Source organism: Ahaetulla prasina, chromosome 13, assembly GCF_028640845.1.
Source record: "Ahaetulla prasina isolate Xishuangbanna chromosome 13, ASM2864084v1, whole genome shotgun sequence".
NCBI classification, from domain to species: domain Eukaryota; kingdom Metazoa; phylum Chordata; class Lepidosauria; order Squamata; family Colubridae; genus Ahaetulla; species Ahaetulla prasina.
In genome coordinates this window covers 5,357,587-5,383,151 of record NC_080551.1, presented here as the reverse complement: position 1 = coordinate 5,383,151, position 25,565 = coordinate 5,357,587, and the positions used below count along the sequence as shown (strand labels likewise).

The following is a 25,565-nucleotide window of genomic DNA, read 5'->3' as shown; positions in this document are numbered from 1 at the left end:
CCTTTTTTAATGATGTTTTTGATGTTAGCTGTCCATTTGAGATCTTGCGATATGATAGAACCCAGAAATTTGAAGGTTTCTACTGTTGATACTGTGTTGTCAAGTATTGTGATATTTATTTAATATTTATTATTTTGTCATGTTTATGTAGTATATATTGGAGGTGTTGACCCTTTGAGGGCTGTATGTAATGAAATTTCATTTTAATGTATGATTAGTGTACATTCAAAGTGACAATAAAGTTATTCTAAGTCTAACTATCAAATTAGGGAACTTTAATATGCAGTCCTTGGTGCTCTCTGAGTTTGATTGTTTTCTTGCAAACATTTCATTACCCAGCTAGGTAACACCATCAGCGTTAAAAGGGAATGGGTTTTGCTCTCTCTTTGTGTATAAGTGGTTTGCCTTGCCAGTGTTTGGGGGCATGGGGGTTCTCTTTGATAGTTCCTTGATTAGGGTTAGGGTTAATTAGGAAACTATTGTAGAAAGTTAGCACCCACCCCTCTCCTAGAAATATTTTAGGAAATATTAAAAAGGCAGAATATTATATTTCCCTAAAGGGAAAAATATGCTCTTGGAGACAGAAAGCAGCACCCAACTTCCTTAATAGCCCACAGCAGATGTTCAGCACTTAAGAGATAAAGAGATAGATCGCTCTATTCAGAAAGCAAATACTGCAGCCAGAAATCCATTCAAGACAGGATATTTTAAAATTCCCTGCAGCTTGAGATCTGAACAAAGGTAGGATTAGCCCTCAGCCACAATAGGAATTGCCCAACAAGCCCCTTCATTGCATCAGCCAAACTTCAACCAAGCTTAGCTCAGACAAACTCCTAGGAATTGTTCTTTACCCATATTTATTTTTATTTATTTTATTTTTGTCACAACAGTTTATATGAGCATAAGCATGAAACAACTATACAACATATAAGCGTATATATAATGAAAGGAAACAATAGGACTACTCTACTTTTGTGCTATAGAGCCAGCTACGACCCCTACATGGCCCCTATATGGCCCCATGGGAGTCTGACAACAGCCGATAGAATACATGGAACAGGAAGCTCAAGTGCAAAGCCCAAGAGAAGATATAAAACCCCCTCAGGCTCAACTCCATATGGTCAGCTACCCAGAATCACACAAGCTTGGTTCATCATCATTAAACCATCTTTCCAATCAGCCTTCATTTTGTGTCCCGTTCCTTTCTCCCTGCTTGGAACGGAACCAGATGGATATTTCTTCCCACACTATCCAATAAAGGAACTTTAGATGTGCAGTCCTTAGCGCTCCCTGACCTTCATTGTTTTCTTGCAAGACGTTTCATCAGGGTCTCCTGCTTTGGGGCTGGGGGGGGGTTGAACTAGATGACCTACAAGGTCCCTTCCAATTAATCTGTATACCCAAACGAGTGCTAGAAGAGGGGAATTAGCTTATTAGTAACCTTGACTATCACTAAATGTTTTTATCTTTTTATTCTTGAAGAACGTATTTTACTCTCCCTACGCACACTGAGAGCATATACAGCTAAGACAAATTCCTTATGTGTCCAATCACACTTGGCCAATAAAGAATGCTATTCTAGCCTTGTGGTGCAACCAAAACAATCTGGAACTGAACACACTCAAAACCGTTAGAAATGGTGGTAGACTTTAGGAAAAACCCTTCCATACTTCCACCTCTCACAATACTTGACAACACAGTATCAACAGTAGAAACCTTCAAATTTCTGGGTTCTATCATATCTCAAGATCTCAAATGGACAGCTAACATCAAAAACATCATTAAAAAAGGACAACAAAGAATGTTCTTTCTGCGCCAACTCAGTAAGCTCAAACTGCCCAAGGAGCTGCTGATCCAATTCTACAGAGGAATGATTGAGTCTGTCATTTGCACCTCTATAACTGTCTGGTTCGGTTCTGCAACCCAACAAGAAAAACACAGACTTCAGAGGATAATTAGAACTGCAGAAAAAATAATTGCTACCAACTTGCCTTCCATTGAGGACCTGTATACTGCACGAATCAAGAAGAGGGCCGTGAAAATATTTGCAGATCCCTCGCATCCTGGACATAAACTGTTTCAACTCCTACCCTCAAAACGACGCTATAGAGCACTGCACACCAGAACAACTAGACACAAGAACAGTTTCTTCCCGAAGGCCATCACTCTGCTAAACAAATAATTCCCTCAACACTGTCAGACTATTTACTGAATCTGCACTACTATTAATCTTCTCATCGTTCCCATCACCAATCTCTTTCCACTTATGACTGTATGACTATAACTTGTTGCTGGCAATCCTTATGATTTATATTGATATATTGACCATCAATTGTGTTGTAAATGTTGTACCTTGATGAACATATCTTTTCTTTTATATACACTGAGAGCATGTGCACCAAGACAAATTCCTTGTGTGTCCAGTCACACTTGGCCAATAAAAAAAAAAAATTTCTATTCTATTCTATTCTATTCTATTCTGTGGCTCCCTTTGCGGTCCACCACTGAACTCCCGGAGGGCGCCCGGTTGGAGAAGCTCGTCCCAAGCGGCCCCTAGACTCTCCCCCCCACCCTCTCCTTAAGCCCCGCCCCCTCCGTCCCACCCTGTTTACCACCCCGTGCACATGGCTCGCGCCCGCCTCCGATTGGCTCCGGCGGTCCGACCTGTCGCGCGGACGGCCAATGGCGGCGCGGTTCTCGCGCCACGGCCCCGTCCGGGGGTTGGCTGGGCTGGGCACTCGCGCGGGGTGGGTGGGGTGGAGGGCGGGGCTCGCGGGGTAGAGGCGGGGCGCCTGCGCGGCGGCGGCTGAGCCGGCGAGTCCGTCTGAGGCGGCGGCCATGGCGGGCCGGGGGTGGCCGCTGCTGCCGGTGAAGGCGCTGTCGGTGGCGCTGGGCGAGCCGTCCGGCGGCGCTCAGGGCTACCGCGGCGGGCAGGAGGTCTCCGGGCAGGTGTTGCTGGATCTGGCGGGGCCGTTGAGGCTCCGCGCCCTCCGCCTCGAGGCCTGCGGGGGCGCCCGGGCGGCTTGGACCGAAGCGCCGCCGATGCAGCCGCCGCCTCCTTCTCCTCCTCCTCCGACCGGGACCCGTCTGGAAGCGGAGGTGCCTTACCTGGAAGCCCGGCGGGAGCTGCTGCTGGCAGGCGAGCCGAGGGAGGGGCCGTGGGAGGGAGGGAGGGAGGAACGGCGCCCGGGGACTACCGCCCCCATCATCCCCGGCCGCGGCGTGTGGCACTGACGCCTCAGCAAGGAGCCTCTCGGCAAAATCCCCCACATACCGTCGAAGAGGCGGGACTGCCCTCCCCATCGTCCGCGGCCGCCCAGCCGGCGCAGGACTACACACCCATTTGCATCCCCAGCAGTTGTAGCCTTGCCTTCATTAGAAATTTGCTGTTAAGTGACTACAAGAGATTTAGAAACTCCCTGCCTATGCCTAGAAAATAGAAAAAAATTATAAGTAAATCAAAAATAATACTATTTATCCATCTAAAAAGAAGGTATTATATTGCATGAAGTTGGCTTTTCATTCCATGCCAGGTAGCTATCCAAAAACCAGTTTCAGCCCGTTTTTTAAAACAGCATAGCAAATCAGTGGCAGTATGCCTCTACTTCAAGCAAAGCACAGGATTTGGCGCATGGGGCCAGTTTCCCTCCTTGCTCCCTGCCTCCCTTCTGTAGACTTTTCTCTACACAGGAGGCATGAAATTCTTTTAATATTGCTTTCACCAGATGGAGCCCCTTTATTTGTGCTTTTAATCCATGAATAAAGGTTGATTAATGTGCGATACAGGTAGTCCTCGACTTATGACCACAATGGAACCCAATATTTCTGCTGCAAAGTGAGACATTTAAATGAATTTTGCCTCATTTTACGACCTTAAGTGAATCACTGCAGTTGTTAGTGACACAGTTGTTAAATGAATCTGGCTTCCTCACTGACGTCGCTTGTCAGAGGGTCAGAAAAGGTGATCACATGATCCCTGGGATACTGCAATCGTCATAAATATGAATCAGTTGCCAAGCGTCTGAATCTTAATCACGTGAATGGGGATCCACAACAGTCATAAGTGTGAAAAGCCCTAAGTCACTTTTTTCAGTGCCGTTGTACCTTTGAGTAGTCACTAAATGAACGGTTGTAAGTCAAGGACTACCTGTAATGTGAGTGAAGAGCCCTTTGGCTTGCCTTGCCCTTCCCTTTGGACAGCTTGGAAAACAAACCTTCAAAAGAAGAAAATTTCACAGGCCAGCCAAGATTTCTGGCTTGTATTTGACTTTTTTTTTAGACAAAGTTTTTCAACTGTTGGGCTACTTTACATTGGCAGGAAGTTATTGCAGTTGTGCAAATCAGTGGAGTGCTTCCATTCATAGATACCCTTGTAAGGCATACGGTGCCCTTGGGGTAGCTTACAACATTAAAATCTAATTAGTTCCCTGTCGTTCATGTTATCCCATTTAACTTCAGTCAATTTCATTGTTTTTTTAAAAAAACTCTCTCTGCATAAAGTGACATCACAAATGTTTTTCCCTTTTGAAAATAACAAAACACAAAGACACACATGCGTAGCTCTGTTTCTGCCTGTCTCTCCTCCATGCAAGATTTGTCTCTTCACCTACGCAATTTGGTGTTGATAATAGAAAATACAAAGCATGCGAAGCGCAGCAGAACTTTCTGTAATGTTAATTGAGTTCTGAAATGTTTGCTTACATTGTCTGGCTTGAAGAAGCTGTGCTCTTCCAGATGTTGCAGAACTACGGCAGAATGTTGTGTTCCTCAGCACAACCTGTCCCAATTTGTGGGGCTCAGCAGTTTCTGAAGGATCTCTGAAGGGTTTCCTGCCTTTGCCTGATAGGAAAAGGTCTATAAAATGGTTTAGCCCTTCTCACTGACCGTGAAGAATTTCCCTGCAGTCCTTTTTCACTCTGCTTTCTCTCGCTTCAGTGGCCATGCCTTTTGAGGATCTTGCAAGGAATAAAAGCAGTATAGATAGTCCTCAGCTTACGACCACAATGGAGCCCAAAATTCCCATTGCAATCAAAGACAATTGTTAAGTGAGTTTTGCCCCATTTTATAACCTTGCTTGCCATAATTGTTAAGCAAAGCACTGCAGTTTCTAAGTTAGTATCATCATTCTGTTGCTTCGAGGTACACAGATAGCATCTGTACCAGAAACAAATGTGTCAGTCAACAAGAGAACCAATCAGCTGCTCAGAATTTAAATACATCTCCAAATGAACAACCAATCGGACGACCACACTGGCACACAAGACATTTATAAACTAAGGAGAATAGGACAAGTTTGATGATGTTACCTAGTCTGGTAACGAAACGTTCAGAAATTAAATTGAAACAAACTTGGAGAGCAAACCACTGCCAAAAACAAATGTGTCTAATCACACTTGACCAAATAAACTATAAAGTAAAGTAAGAGACCTTACAACCCAGCCTGCCTCTGCCCACATCATGGTTCAGATGGATGTTGGACATCTCACCTCAGTTTGTTCAAATAACAGTAAGAAACCAGGGTTTAATGCAACTAAAGTAGAATTGCTGAATAGGAAAATACAGGTAGTCCTTGACTTACAGATCATAATGGATCCTGCCCATTACGGTCATAAGTCGTGACAGTCATAAAACAGATCACTCACATGACCAATCCACTTTTGCAACTTTTCTTTGTGGTGGACGTTAAGCAAATGCACCCACAATTTCTGGAAGTAAGCTGTTCAGCTTGTTAATTGTTCTCACAGTTAGGAAGTTTCTCCTTAGTTCTAGGTTATTTCTCTCTTTGATTAGTTTCCATCCGTTGCTTCTTGTCTGCCTTCCGGTGCTTTGGAAAATAGGATGACCCCCTTTTCTTTGGGGCAACCCCTTAGATATTGGAATTCTGCTATCATATCGCCCCTAGTCCTTCTTTTCATTAAAAGGTTGCCCAAAGTTAATTTTAGTTCTGTCATAGTTGTTGCCTATCAGCAGAAGCAAATAAAATTTTATTTAATAACTCCATATATTTATTACTGATTTCACTCTTTTGGGACTTTTAATAATGGCTATGATTAATAAGCATGGTTTTAAATATTTTTTTCTTTTGTCTATAGGTGATGAGGGCTTTATCCTTTTAGAAGCTGGGAAATACCAATTCCCTTTCAGTTTTCAACTTCCTCTCCAGTAAGTGATGCCACTTAAACTGAAATATTGGTTTTCATTGTAAATGTTCTAACAGAATCTCTGTAAACATTGTACCAACAGTATGCAAAGTGGATTAGACATAGTGCTCTCGTCTGTCATGATCCTGATTTTTAATTTTGATTTGCATTGTATTAAAATGTGTTTAAAAAAGTTAACAGTGAGTACCTGATAAATCCTTAAATGCAAAGAGTTGGACTTTAGGGCTACAGTAACTTTGTCCTTGATAATGACAGCAAGAAGCAAGGGATGCGCAACCCACTCTTCATCTAGAAGAGGCATTATAGAATACAATTGTGTTGCAGCAGAAATACGGATTTAGCAAAGGTACATTCGGCAGTTTGAATAAAGATGAAATCCTTAAATCCCAATTCTGTGAATAGCTGTAGCTTTAAATAAACTTGAATACCATTTGCATAGACTAGGCTGATTGAGAAACTTTGCTGGAGAAAGAAGGAAAATGCGATTAGGACAATGACTCAAGCAGACCAAATTTGCTGCTAGCAGTAGCATTTTTTTTTACTTCTGCTGTTGGCTAAGGTTGTTTGATGAATCAAATAGAGATTTAAATAGTTGAAAGTACACACCAGAAAGTATATATTTCCTCACCATCAAGTCAGAGCCGAAGAAGCTTCTTGGATAAGAAGCGAAATATTTTCAAAGAAAAAACAACAAAGTCCAGTTGCCTCTTGAAAAAGCACCTTTGAGACAAAAAGGCTCTGCGCATGCGCGAGAATGGTGGCGGTTTAGAAGAGCTCGAGTCGGCGATGGTGGCTTTCCCAGGAAATGGAGACTTCGGCTGACTCACCAGGCTTCTCCGGTCCCTCGGTGTGGGTATGATCTATCTGGCTGCCGCTGGAGAGGTTTGTGGCCTCTCGGGACATACGGCAGCCGAGAACGGGCCGAGGGACGGAGAGGCGGTCCGGAAGGGGCGGCCATTTTGGAGGCGGCGAGGAGGAGGCGAGAGGCGAGGGAGGCCTGCGGCCTGCGGCTTGTTGCGGGCTCCGGCCTTGGCTCCGGCCCTGCCCCAGCGGTGATTTCGGCCCTGCCCCAGTGGCGAGGAGGCGAGAGAGGCGAGGGAGGCCTGCGGCTGGTTGCGGGCTCCGGCCTTGGCTCCGGCCCTGCCCCAGCGGTGATTTCGGCCCTGCCCCAGTGGCGAGGAGGCGGCGAGGAGGCGAGAGAGGCGAGGGAGGCCTGCGGCTTGTTGCGGGCTCCGGCCTTGGCTCCGGCCCTGCCCCAGCGGCCCTGCCCCAGCGGTGATTTCGGCCCTGCCCCAGCGGCGATCCCAGCGGCGATTCCAGCGGCGACCCCGGCGATCCTGGCCAAGTTCCAGCGACGGGAGATCGTCGGCGGCGGTCCCGGCCTGGCTCTGACAGCTTCGGGTTGTGGATTTGAATCCCGACCCGTTTTCTGGCTGTCAGTGGGCCTGCCAGCTCCGTTGGCGCCAGCTCCATCGGCGCCAGTTTCTTCGGTGCTGGTTGGGCCCGGCGAGGCCTTGTGGACTGCGAGGCGCCTGCCCAACGGCGCCCTGTGTATGGCAGTCCCACCAATGGATGGGTGTGGTGAGGCCCTGGTGGGAGAGGAGGCCGGATCCATGGCTGAGGTTTGTCCCCTCTTGTGGCCTGTTTTGCGTGTCATCAAATGGCCCTTGGAGGCCTGGCTTGCTCCATCATATTTCTACCTCCCCTTCCCCCCCCCTCCCATACCGGACTTTGATCACCTAAACTGGTCGGTCATGCATGTCCATCTGCGGGTTATGGAGAGGATTGGACTGGATTGGAATAGCTTGGACTGGTCTATGGACCCGGACAGACCGATAGCCATTTCTACTTGACTAAGACCTTGTAAAACTATTCCCCATAGGCACACTATGGAGATTGCCGGCCTGTCTGTTCCTGCTCTGTCATCGCTATCCGGTCCCTGCTCCATCTGTCCTTTTACCAACTGGACTCCCGCTGGAAGATTCACCATTTTATTTCTTTGGGATTTTACCATCTTAGCATCCCTCGTCGATTCGCACTTTTTCTATGCGCTACACTGTACATGAACTCTTGCGCCTGCAGTGCCCCGCCTCAGGAATGGCCCATACCGCTACCAAGGGCCGGCCTCAATGACGGGTCTTGGGACCCACAGAGGTGGCATGCGAGAAGAAAGAGCCTTTGGGGGTTTTTAGACAGGGCAATTTTAAGGGGTGGGAGGGGTAGGGCGGGTGATGGGGGTAGCCCGTCGGGAGGAAACCAGTTCCAGCGCATGCTCGTGGCGACTGTCAAATGGGTTCGGAGGTTATGGAAGTGTGTTCCTTTGTGTGAGGTGAGTCTATTTGCACGGTAAGTGGGAGGGGCAGATATGGCGGAAGGGGATCGTGTCGATGCAAGGGGTCACGCGTTCGATGTATGCAGGCGATCGCGTGCCCGATCTGACTTCACCCGCTTCCGGATGGTCAAGACTCTCAGAGCCTGGGCCTTCGTCTGATGTTATGCAACGCACGGTCCGTGGCCAATAAGGCCCCTAATATATGATCTGATTCAGGGGTGCCACGGATATTATAGGCGCACGGAGACCTGGTTGGGTACTGAAGGGGGCGTGCCCCTGGTCGAGATGTGCCCACCGGGTTTCCGTGCATTCCATCAGCCGAGGGCCCAGGGTAGGGGTGGAGGGGTGGCGGTTGTTATTAAAGAGAGTCTAGAGCCGAGGGAGACCACTGTACCTCAGATTGCCGGGTGTGAATCCCTCTTTGTGAGGTGGGGTCGTAGATGTCAGTTGGGCTTGCTGGTCGCGTACCTGGCTCCTTGCTGCGTGACAGCTGCCCTGCCCGAGCTTCTAGAGGTGCTTGCCGGGGTGGCAGTGGAGACCCCCAGACTTTTAGTCATGGGGACTTTTAATCTGCCATCTGCTGGCTCGTCATCGACGGTAGCTCGGGAGTTCTTGGCTTCCATGACGGCCTTGGACCTGACTCAAGTAGTGGATGGCCCCACTCACATCGGGGAGGCACACTGGACCTGATTTTGTCTCTGGTCAGTGGTTGAGAGATCTGGACTTAAAGGAAATAGTCATTGAACCTTTGTCATGGTCAGATCACTCTCTCCTTCGCCTGGACTTTCTGACCGCTACCCAACACCGCAGGGAGACGGAACCAGTACGTTGGTACCGTCCCAGGCGCCTAATGGACCCAGAGAGGTTTCAGACGGAGCTTGGGCCACTTCCTGAGGGTCTGGCTCACGGCACGGCAGAGGAACTAGCTGCAGCCTGGGAACGGGCTGCGGCTGGGGCCTTAGACCGTGTCGTGCCTTTGCGGCCTCTGACCCGGCGCAGATCCCAACCGGCTCCTTGGTTCTCCGAGGAGCTGAGGGGATGAAACGCCGGAGAAGGCGCCTAGAGAGTTCCTGGAGGTCCAGCCGTTCAGAGGCTGATCGGACACTAGTTAGATCCTATACTAGGACCTACCTAGTGGCACTGAGGGAAGCGGCGTTGCTACGCCTCCTCCCTCATTGCGTCGGCAGATAACCGCCCAGCTGCCCTGTTTCGGGTGACCCGCTCCCTCCTTCACCAGGGGGAGCGGGATGACCCGTTGCAGGGGCGTGCTGAGGAGTTTAACGGTTATCTATACGATAAAATCGTTCAGCTTAAGGACGGTCTGGACCAAAATTGTGGCGATTCGGATGGGGCGTCCGAGGGCGGTCTTGGTGATGTTGTCTGGGATGAGTTTGACCCTGTGACTCCCGAGGACATGGACAGGTTGCTGGGTAGACTGAATGCCACCACGTGTTTACTGGACCCGTGCCCCTCCTGGCTGGTGCTGGCCACTCGGGAGGTGACACGAGGCTGGCTCCAGGGGATTACGAGTGCTTCCTTGTTGGAGGGAGTCTTTCCGGCCGCCTTGAAAGAGGCGGTGGTGAGGCCCCTCCTCAAGAAGCCTTCCCTGGACCCGGCTGTTTTAGGTAATTATCGTCCGGTCTCCAACCCGTCAGCGGCGAAGGTTGTAGAGAGTATGGTGGCATATCAGTTTCCCCTGCACCTGGAGGAAACTGTCTATCTAGACCTGCTCCAGTCCGGTTTCCGCCCGGTTACAGCACTGAGACGGCTTTGGTCGCGTTGGTGGATGATCTCTGGAGGGCCAGGGATAGGGGTTGTTCCTCTGCCCTGGTCCTATTAGACCTCTCAGCGGCTTTCGATACCATCGACCATGGTATCCTGCTGCGCCGGTTGGGGGGATTGGGAGTGGGAGGCACCGTTTATCGGTGGTTCTCCTCCTATCTCTCCGACCGGGCGCAGGCGGTGTTGGCGGGGCAGAGGTCACCCCGCGCGCCTCACTTGTGGGTGCCGCGGGGTCGATTCTCTCGCCTTCTGTTCAACATCTATATGAAGCCGCTGGGTGAGATCATCAGTGGTTTCGTGTGAGGTACCAGCTGTACGCTGATGACACTCAGCTGTACTTTTCACACGGGCCCTCCCCAATGAAGCTATGGAGGTCCTGCCCCGTTGTTTGGAAGCCGTAGGGGTCTGGATGGGGAGAAACAGGCTCAAGCTCAATCCCTCCAAGACAGAGTGGCTGTGGATGCCGGCATCCCGGTACAGTCAGCTGAGTCCACGGCTGACTGTCGGGGGCGAGTCATTGGCCCCGGTGGAGGGGGGGCGCAATTTGGGCGTTCTCCTGGATGAACGGCTGTCTTTTGATGAACACCTGACGGCCGTCTCCAGGAGAGCTTTCCACCAGGTTCGCCTGGTGCGCCAGTTGCGCCCCTTTCTAGACCGGGATGCCCTATGCACGGTCACTCACGCCCTTGTGACCTCTCGCCTGGGTTACTGCAATGCTCTCTACATGGGGCTCCCTTGAGGGGCATCCGGAGGCTACAGTTAGTCAGAATGCAGCTGCGGGTGATAGAGGGAGCCCCTCGTGGCTCCCGAATGACACCTATCCTGCGCAGGCTGCACTGGCTGCCTGTGGCTTTCCGGGTGCGCTTCAAGGTTTTGGTGAACGTCTTTAAAGCGCTCCATGGCATAGGGCCGGGCTACTTACGGGACCGCCTGCTGCTACCGAATACCTCTCACCGACCCGTGCGCTCTCACAGAGAGGGACTCCTCAGGGTGCCGTCGGGGCGACAGTGTCGGCTGGCCGCGCCCAGGGAAGGGCCTTCTCTGTGGGGCTCCGCCCTCTGGAGCGACCTCCCCAGGACTTCGTCAACTTCCGGACCTCCGAACCTTTAGCATGAGCTTAAAACTTACTTATTTATCTGCGCTGGCCTGGGTTAGTTTTTAAATTTATGGGTTTTTAAATGGGTTTTAGTTTTAAATTTTAATTGTGGCCAATTTTAATAAGTTTTTTAAGTGTATTTTAAACTGTATTTATATATTGTCTATTTTACTTGGCTGTGAACCGCCCTGAGTCCTTCGGGAGAAGGGCGGTATACAAATTTAATAAATAAATAAATAAAATAAAATAAATAAACCGTGACCTGGATGGCTGAGAATCTCCATAGACAGATACACCAGAAAGTTTTCTGTGCATCAGATCTTTTAGTATTTGTTGCCAGTTATAAAAAAAAATAAACTATGATACTGTCGCAGTAACGTGCATTTTACTTGATGTTCAATATGCATTTAAGAGTTCAAAATAACTTTGTTACGCCTTCCTGAAGCAACCACAGACAACAGCCGCCTTTTGGGACTTCACACTTTATCTGACCCACAAGTAAGGCGTCAATCCCGAGCCATCATAACGTGCCAGAATCTGAATTCTGTTCCACATAATTTGTTCACCCGTAGTCATGTGGCATGCACACGGCAATCTCTCATGACCTCTGAGCATCTCGTAAATATGCCTGCCAACACCACAAGGGACTTTCACAACCTCCCTTGTGGTGTTGGCATCTGAGCAGGAAAGTCATAAACAGTTGCCTAGGATAAGTCAGGCTCCACCAAGAAAAATGTGCTAAACTCGCCATTTCTTTGTCTCGTTTTCAGCCCCTTGGCGACCTCTTTCACAGGGAAACACGGCAGCATTCAGTACTTTGTGAATGTAACCCTGGAAAGCGCCAGTGGCCCCCATCAGACGGCGTCGAGGGAGTTTCAAGTGATCAGCCACATTGATGTCAATTCGCCTGTTCTCTTGGTAAGAGCCCCGCACGTCGAGCCCCGGGGAGATCAGGAGGTTCAGGCAGTTCAAAAGAGTACAGGTAGTCCTGGACTTGCAACAGTTCATTTAGCGACCATTCAAAGTTACGACGAGGCAGGAAAAAGTGACTTATGACGCTTTATCATACAATACAATATAATGCACTTTGCAGACCATCCACACACCATGGTGGAGTCATTCACAGAAAAGAATAAAGCCCACCACTCACACCCACACCCACACCCACCATATTTTTAAGTACAATGCCATTCTTCTCATTGTACCACATTGTTCTGAAACTCTACAGCCTGTACGGTCTTCAGATGTTCTTTTCAAAAAAACTTAAAACACCAAAACAACATTCCTGCTTTCAAATAGTGAATCGTTATGAACACAGATGAGTTTCACTACAAATACAGGTAGTCCTCGACTTACAGCAGTTCATTTAGTGACCGTTCAAAATTACAACAGCCCTGAAAACAGTGACTTGCAACCGTTTTTTACACTTACGGCCGTTGCCAGCATCCCCGTGGTCATGTGATCAAATTTCGCCCGCTTGGCAACTGACTCGTATTTATGACCATTGCAGTGTCCCAGGGTCGCCTCCCGACAAGCAGCTTCAATAGGGCAGCCAGATTCACTTAACAGCCCTGTTACTCACTTAATAACCGCAGCGATTCACTTAACAAGCGTGGCAAGAAAAGTCGTGAAATGAGGCAAAATTCACTTAACAAATGTTTCAGTGGGTTCAACTGTGGTCGTAAATCTGTATATCTGTAAAGATTTATTACGAGCACGCAGGGACTCGGGACTTATGACACATTTGACCTGTCCCTCCGGCTCTGCCTGGTCATCTCCTATAGCCCCTTCGCACACTCCTTTATCCCTAGCTACAGCCTGGCCCTAGATTAGATTAGATTAGATTAGATTAGATTAGATTAGATTAGATTAGATTAGATTAGATTAGATTAGATTAGATTAGATTAGATTAGATTAGATTAGATTGAGTTGGAAGGGACCTTGTAGGTCATCTAGTCCAACCCCTGCCCAAGCAGGAGACCCCACACCATATCTGACAAGTGGCTGTCCAGTGTATTCTTGAAAAACTCAACAACATTAATTTTGGGCTCAGTTGTGGTCGTAAATCAAGGACTACCTGTAGTTATTTATCTTTCATACAGGTAGTCCTTGACATACAACCATTCATTTAGAAGCTCCCACAACTTCTGAAGCTGTTCCGTTGGTTGATTGTTCTCACTGTCAGGAAATTCCTCCTTATTTTGGACTCTGCCTTTCCAGTGAGCTCCCTTCTAGGTTTTCCTCTATAAATAGATATCCCCAGGGATGCGAATTGCAAAGAACATTGACTACCTCACAGCTGTCCTGCCAGAAGTTGCTTCAGGAAGGGTTTTGAATAGCAGCAGCCCAGATTGGCATGGATTTAGTTTTCTCACAGTAATGACATTTACAGGGCAAAGTTAAAACCCTCTTCAGGAATAGTTAGCTGGGGAATAATCATTGTAATTACAGGTAGTCCTCAACTTACAATAGTTCATTTCGTGACCATTCAAAGTGACAACGGCACTGAAAAAAGTGACTTATGACCATTTTTCACAGTTACCTTTACAGGTTCCCCGAGATCACGTGATCAAAATTCAGATGCTTGGCAGCTGGTTCATATTTATGACGCGTGCAGTGTCCCTTGGTCACGCGATCTGCTTTTGCAGCCTTCTGACAAGCAAAGTCAGTGGGGAAGCCAGGTTTACAGTGTAACTAACTTAACCACTGCAGTGATTCACTTAACAACTGTGGCAAGGAAGGTCATAAAATGGGGCAAAACTCACTTAGCAAATTTCTCACTCAACAACATTAATTTTGGGCTCAGTTGTGGTCGTAAATCAAGGACTACCTGTAGTTATTTATCTTTCATACAGGTAGTCCTCGACATACAACCATTCATTTAGTGACTGAAGTCTACGGCACTGAAAAAAAGTTACCTATGACCGTTTTTCACACTTATGACCGTTCCAGCATCCTGTAGTCACATGATCAAAATTCAGCTGACTCATGACGGTGTCATTGTCCCGGGGTCATATGATCCTTTTTTTGCGACGTTCTGAGAAAGTCAATGGAAAAGCCAGATTCGCTTAACAACCTTGCTACTATCTTAACAACTGCTGCAGTGGTTCCCTTAGCAACTGTGGCAAGAAAGGTCGTAAAATGGCACAAGATTCACATAACAATGGTCTTGCTTTAGCAACAGAAATTTTGGGCTCAATTGCGGTTGTAAGTCAAGGACCCACCTAGGTATAGTCATAGAAATAACCCCGAGAGCCCACTTAGTTGCAGCATCCCCAAAGTCCCTTGGTCGAAGTTAGGATCCTGGCAACTGGCTTGTATCTGTGACAGTTTCACACCTCATTTGAAGGAAAAGCTAAGCAGTGAGCTCATTTTATGAAAAGATAACCTACGCCTATCCGGTAGCAAAGAATCGCAGAGCTCTTGCAAAAAAAAACAAAAAAACACACACAAAAGGCTTCCCTTTCAAAATATTTGTTTGCAACTACTGTAGAAAAACCAACGATAGAAAAATTCTCTGTTACTTTGGAAACTTTCCAGCAATCTCAAGCCACTGAGAAAGAAAGCAGAAGAGTAACCTTAAAAATAAACAAACAAACTTCCCGTGTTTTCATTTCCACTCTATTGTTAAAGAAAAGCAGTATTTTCCCATAGGGTAACCTTTTGTTTCCATTTAAATGGGAAACAGGACTCATAAGCTGTAAAACCACATGGTTCTTAGGAAGGTGTCCAAAGCAGAGTGCATTTCTACTGTGGCAAAAGGAGTAGGGCATATCTTTTTATCAAATCAGAGCTGGAAGGGACCTTGGAGGTCTTCTAGTCCAGGGGTCTGCAAACTTGGCTCTTTTAAGACTTGTGGACTTCAACTCCCAGAGCTCCTCAGCCAGCAAAGCTGGTAAAGCCAAAACAAAGCTGGCTGAGGAACTCTGGGAGTTGAAGTCCACAAGTCTTAAAAGAGCCAAGTTTGCAGACCCCTGTTCTAGTCCAACCCAAAGCAGGAGATGACCTTCGTGTGTCTTCATGTCTTGACCCTCTGAAAATCAAAATCCCAAATCTGCAGAGTCGCCATGAGTTCTTTTCATGCACTCCAGAAAAGATGCATTTAATATTCCACAGTCCTTTACAATAATGTTATTTTAGTGATCATAATAACTAACATTGATTGCCAACCTGAGGTATCTGATGGCTGCATCAGAGGACAAGGAGCCAGCATGTGCTTTGAGGGACGTATGTGTGGGTGTGAATTTGTCTTCTTCAGCAGACTGCAATTGAGAAGGGTGGAGAGGACCTCATATCTTTTTCAAAACTATTCCTTCCAAAAATTAAAAAACTCCACTCTGCAATACAGGTAGTCCTCGACTTAATGACCACAGTTGAGCCCAAAATGTCTGTTACTAAGCGAGAGAATTGTTCGTTTTGTCCCACTTTACCAACTTTCTTGCCACAGTTTTTTTTTAAAAAACACCTGTTCATTTAACAAGGTTGTGAAATGAATCCGGCTTCCCCAATGACTTTGCTTATCAGATGGTTGCAAAAGGGGATCACCCAACCTCAAGGCACTGCAACCGTCATAAATATTGCCAAATGACTGACTTTCCGATCATGAGGCCATGCAATGGTTCTAAGTGTGAAAAACGGTCATAAGTCACTTTTGTCGGTACCGTTTTAACTTTGAAGGGTCACTAAATGAATGGTTGTAAGTCAAGGACTTAACTTTTTCCGCGGTGTGGCTCAGGCTGTAAGAAGCCTGTTATTAAAAACACAGCTGCTTGCAATTATTGCAAGTTCAAGTCCCACCAGGCCCAAGGTTGACTCAGCCTTCCATCCTTTATAAGGTAGGTAAAATGAGGACCCAGATTGTTGGGGGGGCAATAAGTGGACTTTGTATATAAAAGTACAAATAGAATGAGACTATTGCCTTACACAATGTAAGCCGCCCTGAGTCTTTGCAGAAGGGTGGGATATAAATGTAAATAAATAAAAAAAAACCTGTAGAATCATTGTGGAGCTCACCAAGAGTATTTGAGAAGTAGAGCAACATGCCTGGCATGAGGAACCGTCTCTTGCTGCTCACATCTACCATTAGATCTGCAGGCAAGGCAAGGCAAGTTGCAGGTCCCATCCCTTAGGGAGGTACACCTGGTGGGACCCTGAAGAAGGGCCTTCTCCGTGGTGGCTCCCTCTCTCTGGAACATCATTCCCCCAGAGATTAGAATAGCCACTAGACTTTCTGGTTTTTCATTGAAGAACATTTCACTTCTCATCCAAGAAGCTTCTTCAGCTGTCTTTCTAAAGAAGAAGAACCGTGTCAGCTGAAGAAGCTTCTTGGATGAGAAGTGAAACGACTTCAAAGAAAAACCAGAAAGTCCAGTTGCCTCTTGAAAAAGCACCTTTGGGACAACCATGACCTGGATGACAGAGAACTTCCACGGACATTCATGGATTCTTATTCTTGCCCCTTTTTGCAGAGTCCTGTAAGACAAACTCAAGATAAAATGGTTGGGTGCTGGTTTTTCACTTCAGGTCCAGTTTGTTTGAGTGCCAAAATCGATAGGAAAGGGTTTTGTAACGGTAAGTATATTCCCTTCACGCTATTATGTTTGGCTTTGGAATATGCTGGGAATGCTGTTATTTATGAATTTATAGAAATCCTGGGTTTCTAGCAAAAAACAGATTTAGAAAGAGAAACCTAGTAAGCCTATATACGTGTGACTAAATCAATTTAATTTCCATCGTAATAAGTATGAGCTTAAGGCCCGCTGTCATAATGAGTGCTTACATTTTACAATGTGTTAGCTTAGAGAGAAGAACTAAAACAAGAGAGAGAGAAAAATAGCCAGAGGGAGCTGTCCTAAAAATGAGAATCTTTTTCATCATAATAGATTAGTTTACAAATGTAGCATTTTTTCTCATGTTGCCTATTGCAGAATTAGATTTTTTTTTCCTGGCTTGAATATTACCGACAATAACATCTATGTTCAAAGGCATACTTAAGAAAAGACTGTTCTACAAATGAGGAGGCTGTGACTTGTGTAGGTACAATATAACTTACTTAGTGTTCCTGGGTTCTTTTCTTTGGCTCTAGGTGAAGTTATACCAATTTATGCAGAAATCGAAAATTGTTCGTCGCGGCTAATTGTGCCGAAAGCTGCCATTTTTCAAATACAGACTTACGTAGTTAGAGGGAAAACAAAGACTTTTCGTCAAATGGTTGCCAACGTGCGAGGGAACCACGTTGCCTCAGGAAGCACAGATACCTGGAATGGCAAAACTCTGAAAATTCCACCTGTCACCCCTTCTATCCTTGACTGCTGTATTATAAGAGTGGAATATTCCTTGGCTGTGAGTATGGCTTTCACCCGGTTCAATCAGTCGGGATCCACAGATTGGAATGCAAGAGACAATCAGTCTTACTGATTTTGCCTAGCCTTAGAAACTAAGAAGAATGGAGCTACTGCGATTTTAGTAGGAGACCATTAGAAGATCACAATCTATTGAAAGGGGCCTTGGAGATCTTCTAGTCCAACCCTCTCCTCAAGCAGGAGACCCTGTGTCATAGTGTGTACAGCGTGACTACTATTTTGAGACAACCCAGGAGCAAAATACAGGACACAGAGGCTTGTCTGTATACAGACCAGTGCATAGTGGTCTGTAAACCACTATAAACAGTGGTTTATATGCAAGACTTCTACATACATACATACGTGTGGTTGGCACATACAGGCAAGCAATCAATCTTCAACTCTACACCAGGAACTACAATGCAGATAGAACACAATGAGGAGAGTGATACACGAGGAGAGAGCGAGAGATGCCCTCACATGGCCTCCCTTATATAGACAGCTTCTTAAAGTGGCAGTAACGCTGTTGACTCATCCTCAGTTCACCATCTTGATTTACAGCCTTACAACGTCTGGTCAGCTTTAAATCTTCATTACCCTGACACCTTATATCAGGGGTCTGCAAACTTGGCTTTTTTAAGACTTGTGGACTTCAACTCCCAGAGCTTTGCTGGCTGAGGAACTCTGGGAGTTGAAATCCACAAGTCTTAAAAGAGCCAAGTTTGCAGACCCCTGCTATAGACCTTTGAAAAATCCTGATTTCCTATTGCTATAAGAATCTGAACTACTAACGGTCAAGGCAAATTGGTAGTAGATAAAGAGTCAACAGAATTCAAGGAAGGCTGGACTTAGATCTCTTGAGGTATGAAGGGACTGATGGTGCATTTGAAAACCTTAAGCCCCAAGCCCCAAAGAAAGCATTATTTGTTTAGAATACAATAGAATGAGCTGGAAGGGACCTTGGAGGTTTCTTTGTTATTTGTAGCTCACCTTTATCATTTTTACAAATAACTCAAAGTATCAAACATATCTAACACATTTTCCTCCTATTTTCCCCGCAACACCCGGATGGCTTTTGTGTTTAAGGCAGGACTTTAACTCAGAGTCTCCTGTTTTCTAGTCTGATGCCCTAACCCAGGGGCCTGCAAACTTGGCTCTTTTAAGACTTGTGGGCCAGCTGGCTGAGGAACTCTGGGAGTTGAAGTCCACAAGTCTCTAAAGAGCCAAGTTTGCAGACCCCTGCCCTAACCACTAAACCAGACTGTCTCCTTTTTGTTGAACTACTTTAATACTGCTGTCTAGATATGTCCATGAGGTCAACAGGAGCTTAACTCAGAAGAGATTCAATATTACAAGGCAACTAAATGAAGTGAGTGAAAAAAAATTTCTTCTGAAATAGGCCAGAAAGCCCCAGGATATGTCTTAAGAGAGGGGATTCCTTTTGCAAAACTCTTAGGCTTCATCCAAAATTATTGTGTTTGTGGGTATTTCCTGAAAATTGCTTGGAAAATTATAAACTTGGTTCCCCTCTGGCAAATTGTTTAAAGTGTCTTCTCTCTCATCACAGGTGTATGTTCATATTCCCGGTGCCAAAAAGCTGATGGTTGAATTGCCTTTGGTCATTGGCACAATTCCATGCACTGCTTTTTCCAGCAGGAACTCAGCTCTTGTCAACCAGCTGGCTATGGATATGAGGTGGCTGGCTCAGACACTGCCAGATCATCCAGAAGGTGCATCCCTGGGCTATATTTTTTCTCATCGTTTGGGGCTGATTTTTTTTTTTTTAATTCCAAGGGAAAAACAAATCTTGAAAACATTTCAACAGAAAGCTGGTATACTGAGGGAAGTGTTTGACTTGGACTGGAGAGAGTGAAACTGATAAATAATCAATTTGTCTATAAAACCTTTTTTGGAAGCCTAGATCAATTGCTGTTTTTCACCGAAATCTTAAAAGAAGATTGTTGAAATATAATGCCAAGTTTTCTTGGCACGCCTTTGAAACTGGATAAGATGTTTTATAATGGGTTGGATAAAAATCAGTTATTTTACTCAAAATATGTACATGCAAATTGGTTGGGTTTTTTTAATGTTCAATCATTTGATGATGGTATCAATACAATATTTGCATTTCAGGGTTGAACTGTGGAATCTTTGGTGTTCTCTGAGCTTGATTTTCTTGCAGACATTTCATGACCCAACTAGGGAACATCATCAGTGCTAGAAGGTTAGCACACTCCCAGCATTGATGATGTTGCCTAGCTGAGTAATGAAAATGTCTACAAGAAAACAACAAAGCTCAGAGAGCACCAAGACCCCACAATAACAGCTTGGTCAGGCTTGGCCCATTGAACGTTTAGGAAAGAAAGACCATTTTGTAGCAAAAGGTTTATTTTTACTGAAGTCAAGTGGTTATGACATAAGCAAAGTCTGCCTTTCCTCCTCTTCCCCGGCCCTCCCCCCTTGATCAGTTTGTGAGTGTCCAGTGGTATTTGAATTAGGTGTTTTGGTCACAGCTTTAAGGTTTGGCGCCTCTTTGGTGGAGTTTCACATTCCATTCTCAAGCTCATGTCCCTGATGGGCTAGTCTGTTCCAGATTGGAACCTCTGGTTCCTGTCACCCTGGCATTACCCCTTCTACCATCCCATTCTCTCCCCCCCCCCCATGTTTTATGGCATACCAGTGAAGCAAAATCAGTTGAAGCTGGCAGACCTGACAATTTTTTATTCTGAAATCAATGGGCTCTCAGTGTTGTTTCTGTGACTATATCAATTTGCACAAAGTGCAAGCTGAATAGAGTATTGTTCCAAGCTTGCTTAATGTGACACTGGGCCTAGCATGTTGGTCCATTGGGAGGAAAAAGTAGATTCTTTAGGAAAGGATTGAATACTCTAGAAAGGAGGTAGACGTTTTTATTGTAAAACTTTATCCAAGGCTGAATAAAAGAGGCAAGTATTTGTTCCTGCGTCAATATCAAGTTCTTTAAAATCATGTAAAAGACACTCTGTGTTATTTGTAAATGATGGGCTTAGTTATTCGATTTGTACCATTGCTTAAAAAAATATGGAGAGAAATGATCAGTAGCAACCTTTACTTAAGTCACAGATTTAAAGTAAGGTTTTCTTCCTGTAATTTTAACTGCTCTTGATCGTTGTTCGTCTTTTCATCCAGGCATGGATAGTCTGTTCTTTGAATTCAAGCCACTCTTTAAGAGCTGATGTTACACTAAAATTATATCATGGCTGCATTTTGGATCGTCAGTCATCATAATTACAGCTTAGGAACTGATTGATGTGCAGAAGAAAATCACTGTAGCATGATTTTACTTTGATGGAGATAAAGAGTTACATGTCCATGCACATGTGTTTGTTTCCCTAGCACCACCCAATTATGCTGACATTGTATCGGAGGAAGAATACACAAGGCATGTTACTGTTTATCCAACTTCGGTGGATTGTGACGAACAGCTGCATTGTCCTATGCTCGCCTACATCCAAGAATTCCGATTTCAGCCGCCTCCTCTCTATTCAGAGGTAACAGACACACTCGATTGCAATCTTGAAAGCTCCTCCACAACTCTTATGTCAATTCATGAATCCCAAACAGTAAATACTTCTATTTTTCTGTGCAGATTGACCCCTATCCCACTGAAGTAGAAGACAATCGGCTGGTTTCACTCATGGATTAAGGGCGATTCCAAAAAAACTTTGGTTTGGGGTTTTTTCCCTATTGCCTCTGCTTGAAGCAAAGCTTTTTTGATTTTCTCCCATTAAAGCAATTTAAAATTGGAGCAGGCACTAGAAGACCTGTCAAAATGAATCTTGAACAAGAAGGGAAGCGTGGAAGAATGTGTTATTGAAGTCATTGGCCCACGCAACGAAGCCTGGACACTTTTTTGGTCAGATACTTATTATTTATTAAATTTTTATCCCACCCACTCCCCTATACGTTGACCCTGGGCCATATCTGAGAAGAAAGTAAGTTTAGGTCGTGGTGCCTCTTCTTAGTAGCGGTCAGGATATTTCAGAAAGCACTAAAACAACCCGCTACAGAAGGTCTGCCTTTGGGAATACAAATATTTGCATCTGTATCCAGGTACAAGAATTTCTGGCCTGGAACATTGAACTCCCTACCAAGATTATGTGAGATTTTGACTCCGCAGATTATTATTTATTTTTTTTTCACACGGACATATCATTCCTAAGATGAATAATCACGGAGCGATACTGTGACATTTTTACCGAGTGAGTGATATTAAAAATTCTCTATGCAAGGTTGCATAGGCGGAAGATTGGTGTCACTGCCAGCTTTGGAAATTGCAATTTTAGAGCTGAGGCTGGATTTCAAGAGTCGCTTTGCTCCACACTTCAGTTTGTTGAAACTTCTTCTTTTTTTTTTTCCTGCTTCAACAACATGGCATGATTTGACAAGGGGTCAGGACAACCCAAACTTTCAATCAGGACTTTTTCAGCAACTTGAGATGCTGTGTCAGACTCGCCATGACTTAATCCTCTAAGTAAAAACGATCCTTGGCTCAGATCTTTGGGATAGGTACAGATTTTGTGCACCAATTTCCCTAAATTAAACTTTTCCCTCCCTTAACTGTCTTCCCATCACCGACCCCTCCCCAGTGACCAATCAGGTACAGGCAAGATGTTTTCAGAACGGTCAGTTCAAGCATAGGCTGGTATGCAGCTACCTTCTTCTCCTAGCCGGGTGACCTTGAAGCAGCCTCTTGGGGAGATACAGAAGTTATTTTCGCTTTCCCCCCAAGCATCCAACCTTTCCCAGAGTTCATAGCAGACTGTCAGCGCATGGCAGCAATGCAAGCATAAGGTGGCAGCTGACATGCTGCTGCTTTGGCACTTAATATCAGCTAAGCTGAACATAACAAGGATGCTTTTGCACTCTTTAAAAACTTGCATAATGAATGATGAAACTCTATAGGAATATATCCATGGAATGATAAAAGAGCCTGTAAAAATAAAAAACCCTCCCTCCTTCCTTCCTGGAATGGGAGTTGAGACCAAAAATATTTTCCACTGAGGCCAACTTGCCTTTCTTAGGGTTAACAGAATCCAAACAGGGAGCATTATTAACAGGCCCAGATAATTTTCTGTGAAGTTTTATGGGAAATGAATTACAGGTACTGTGACACGTGGATTGAAGATTTAGCATGAAATTATTATGGTGCAATTATTCTTTAATTTGTTTCTCAGGTCAGCGTGCTTTGCTCTGAGGGTAAAGTCTTATAATCTTCTTTCTTAATTTCTGGAAAATTCTGTACTGTAACCTTTTATAAGCTTTGCACTACAACTCATGTCCAGAAATATTGCCCACGTTTCCATCCATAAACCGGCGGTCCTCGACTTACAACCACAAAATTGCTGTTGCCAAGCGAGACAGTTGTTAAGTGAGTTTTGCCCCGTTTCACAACCTTCCTTCCCGCAGGTTGTTAAGTGAATCACTGTAGGTGCTAAGTGAATAGCACGGTTGTTAAGTGAATCTGCCTTCCCCATTGACTTTGCTTGTCAGAAGGATCCCATCACATGACCCTGGGACACTGCAAAGGTCATAAATCAGTTGCCAAGTGTCTGAATTTTGATCACATGTCCATGGGGATGCTGCAACGGCCGTCAGTGTGAAAAACAGCCATAAGTCACTCTTTTCAGTACAGTTGTAACTTTGAACAGTCACTAAATGAACTGTTGTAAGTCAAGGACTACCTGCACTAAAACCAATAGCTCGGCAGATTGAGAAATGCCCTATTTTCTTCATTGGTAGGCCACACTGGCCATCTGCACTTTGGCGCTTTTTCTTTGTCTTTGAGCCGTGGTGGCGCAGTGGTTAGAATGTAGTACTGCAGGCTAATTCTGCCGGCTGCCTGCAGTTCGGCAGTTCGATTCTCACCAGGCTCAAGGTTGACTCAGCTTTACGTCCTTCCGAGGTTGGCAAAATGAGATTTGCTGGGGGCAGGATGCAGACTCTTTAAACCGTTTAGAGAGGGCTCTAAAGCAGCGTGAAGTGGTATATAAGTCTTAAGCGCTATTGCAATTGTTACTGCTATCGTCTTTCAGAAGTTTTGGGTTTGGACTAACGGTATCTATACCCCGATCTATTGTTGCACATATGCCCTACATTTTTGAATGTTCCTCTATGGCAGAGGTCTTCAAACTTGGCAGCTTTAAGACTTGTGGACTTCAACTCCCGGAATTCTATTCTATTCCAGCTATGCTGGCTGGAGAATTCTGGGAGTTGAAGTCCACAAGTCTTAAAGCTGTCAAGTTTGAAGACCTCTGCTCTATGCCGCGTGCCCAGATGAAAGTCAGGGCGACAAGCTTGGAGGATGGCGCAGCATATGTCCTCTTGCAAATGTTAACACCCTGGTTGCAAGCTGAATCCTAAATAGAAGCGCCTTATTCGGGCCTGTGCATAATAACTCAGCAAAGTGGGTTTTGAATTTTTTTTTACTTTTTACCAACCTTTCATGACATTTGACGGACTAGGTGGCTAAGACACTGAGCTTGTCAATCAGAAAGGTCGGCAGGTCGGCCATTTGAATCCCTAGTACAGGTCTCCTGCAGTGAGTTGGACTAGTTGACCTCCAAGGTCCCTTCCAACTCTCTTACTGTTACATTTGAAGAACCGAAAGGAGAGAGGTACTCTCAAGCTGTGTTTCTTAAGTTTGGCAAGCTTAAACTGGCTTGCTGGCTGGGGAATTCTGGGAGTTGAAGTCCACCTATTTTCAACTCCCCAAGCTTGAGTTTAGGCAGTGGAGGCAACAACCAGCACAAGGTTGTTTTCCAGTAAAAATGAAGCCAGGTGTTCTGTTTAAAGAGCAGCCTCCTCAGAAAAGAGAACCAAGTTACTTAGAAACCATTCTCTCTTCCTCTGTCCCCATTAAATAAACTTTCGCCAGCCTTCTAAGCCCATCCATCCTCCAGGCTTAGTTTTGAACTGTGGTTAACGAAACGGGGATTTTGTTTCCTCCCCAAAAAAAGCGGGGGAAATGGTTTGAAGGGACATTGTAGCCTCTTGCTTTCTGCAGGAGGTCAAGGAACATCCAGGCAACATCTTCCATTTCTGAATAAAAGAAGTTGCACAACTTGGTTGCACAACAACTTTGGAAACTGACTTGCTGCCTTTTAAGCAGTCGTCTAAAAGGGATGCAAGAAAACGCATTTCAAATCCTGTCTCTTGCTCTTCAAACCAATAATTCTGTTTATATCTTTGAAAGACAGTCCAAAAGAGGAAAACCGCACCAAATCCTTTAATGGCATCACCAAGGCCTTCTTAAAAAGAAACGAAATGCCTTTTGTTTTGCTTTTCAAGTCAAAATGTAGAGGAAACCAAGTTTCCTTGCTTAAACTTTTTTTTAAATTTCTTGAAGAGCAATAATACAATGGTACAAAATGCACGTCTTAAAAAGGTTGAAGCCATGATAATTATTTGGTGCTTTCAGGGGCCAATTAAAATACTGGTAAGAGCTGGCTATTGATATTACAAAGATCATATATCAAAAGGAGAAGATCAGCACAAATCAAGGTGATGGTCTTGAGATCACGTATATCATGCAAGTCATGCGTGGCCTTAATATTGTTAAAACAAGAAAGGGAAACTATCCCTAAGCATGCTGTGCCTCGGTATAAAACTGAATAAGCAAAGATTTGCATTCTCTTCTCAGGACACATTTTGCTTCTTAATCATATATGTATTGCACAATGATTTCTCAATAATGAAAGGGTATGTTTTGTTATGTTTTCAATTCCTGTGCAAAGCAAGCAAAATAATTGAAATTATTGTACTTTCTATTGAAATGTGAGCCCTATGGGTTTCTTAATAAAGAAGAAAGGTTG

At 45.2% G+C, this 25,565-nt stretch overlaps 2 protein-coding genes across 4 annotated transcripts in view; one reads left to right on the top strand and one right to left on the bottom strand.

Annotated features, from left to right (window-relative positions):
• Positions 1–25,565, bottom strand: part of LOC131184546 (protein FAM169B-like) — a 286,013-nt gene that overhangs the window by 64,796 nt on the left and 195,652 nt on the right. The gene's annotated exons all lie outside the window — the stretch shown is intronic.
• Positions 2,794–25,565, top strand: ARRDC4 (arrestin domain containing 4). 3 transcript variants are annotated; one of them, XR_009151995.1, is made up of 9 exons: positions 2,794–3,139; positions 6,093–6,162; positions 12,142–12,289; positions 16,840–16,942; positions 17,457–17,713; positions 19,280–19,442; positions 21,088–21,242; positions 21,341–23,857; positions 24,002–25,565. XR_009151995.1 is itself a non-coding variant. In XM_058155963.1 (8 exons), exons 1-8 carry the CDS (start codon positions 2,839–2,841, stop codon positions 21,395–21,397), a joined length of 1,254 nt encoding a protein of 417 aa, XP_058011946.1. In that variant the 5' UTR covers positions 2,794–2,838; the 3' UTR covers positions 21,398–25,565. The 3 variants fall into 3 exon arrangements, 2 of the variants coding, with proteins under 2 accessions (XP_058011946.1, XP_058011947.1); XM_058155963.1 differs by having other exon boundaries at positions 21,341–25,565; XM_058155964.1 differs by having other exon boundaries at positions 2,835–3,099; positions 21,341–25,565.

What these genes read in the sequence shown, in the direction of transcription:
- ARRDC4 (XM_058155963.1), top strand. Translation starts at nt 2,839, where the DNA reads ATGGCGGGCCGGGGGTGGCCGCTGCTGCCGGTGAAGGCGCTGTCGGTG. An exon ending in GCGGGAGCTGCTGCTGGCAG is followed by an intron (nt 3,140 to 6,092) that starts GCGAGCCGAGGG and finishes TTTTGTCTATAG; the next exon opens with GTGATGAGGGCTTTATCCTT. An exon ending in AGTTTTCAACTTCCTCTCCA is followed by an intron (nt 6,163 to 12,141) that starts GTAAGTGATGCC and finishes TCTCGTTTTCAG; the next exon opens with CCCCTTGGCGACCTCTTTCA.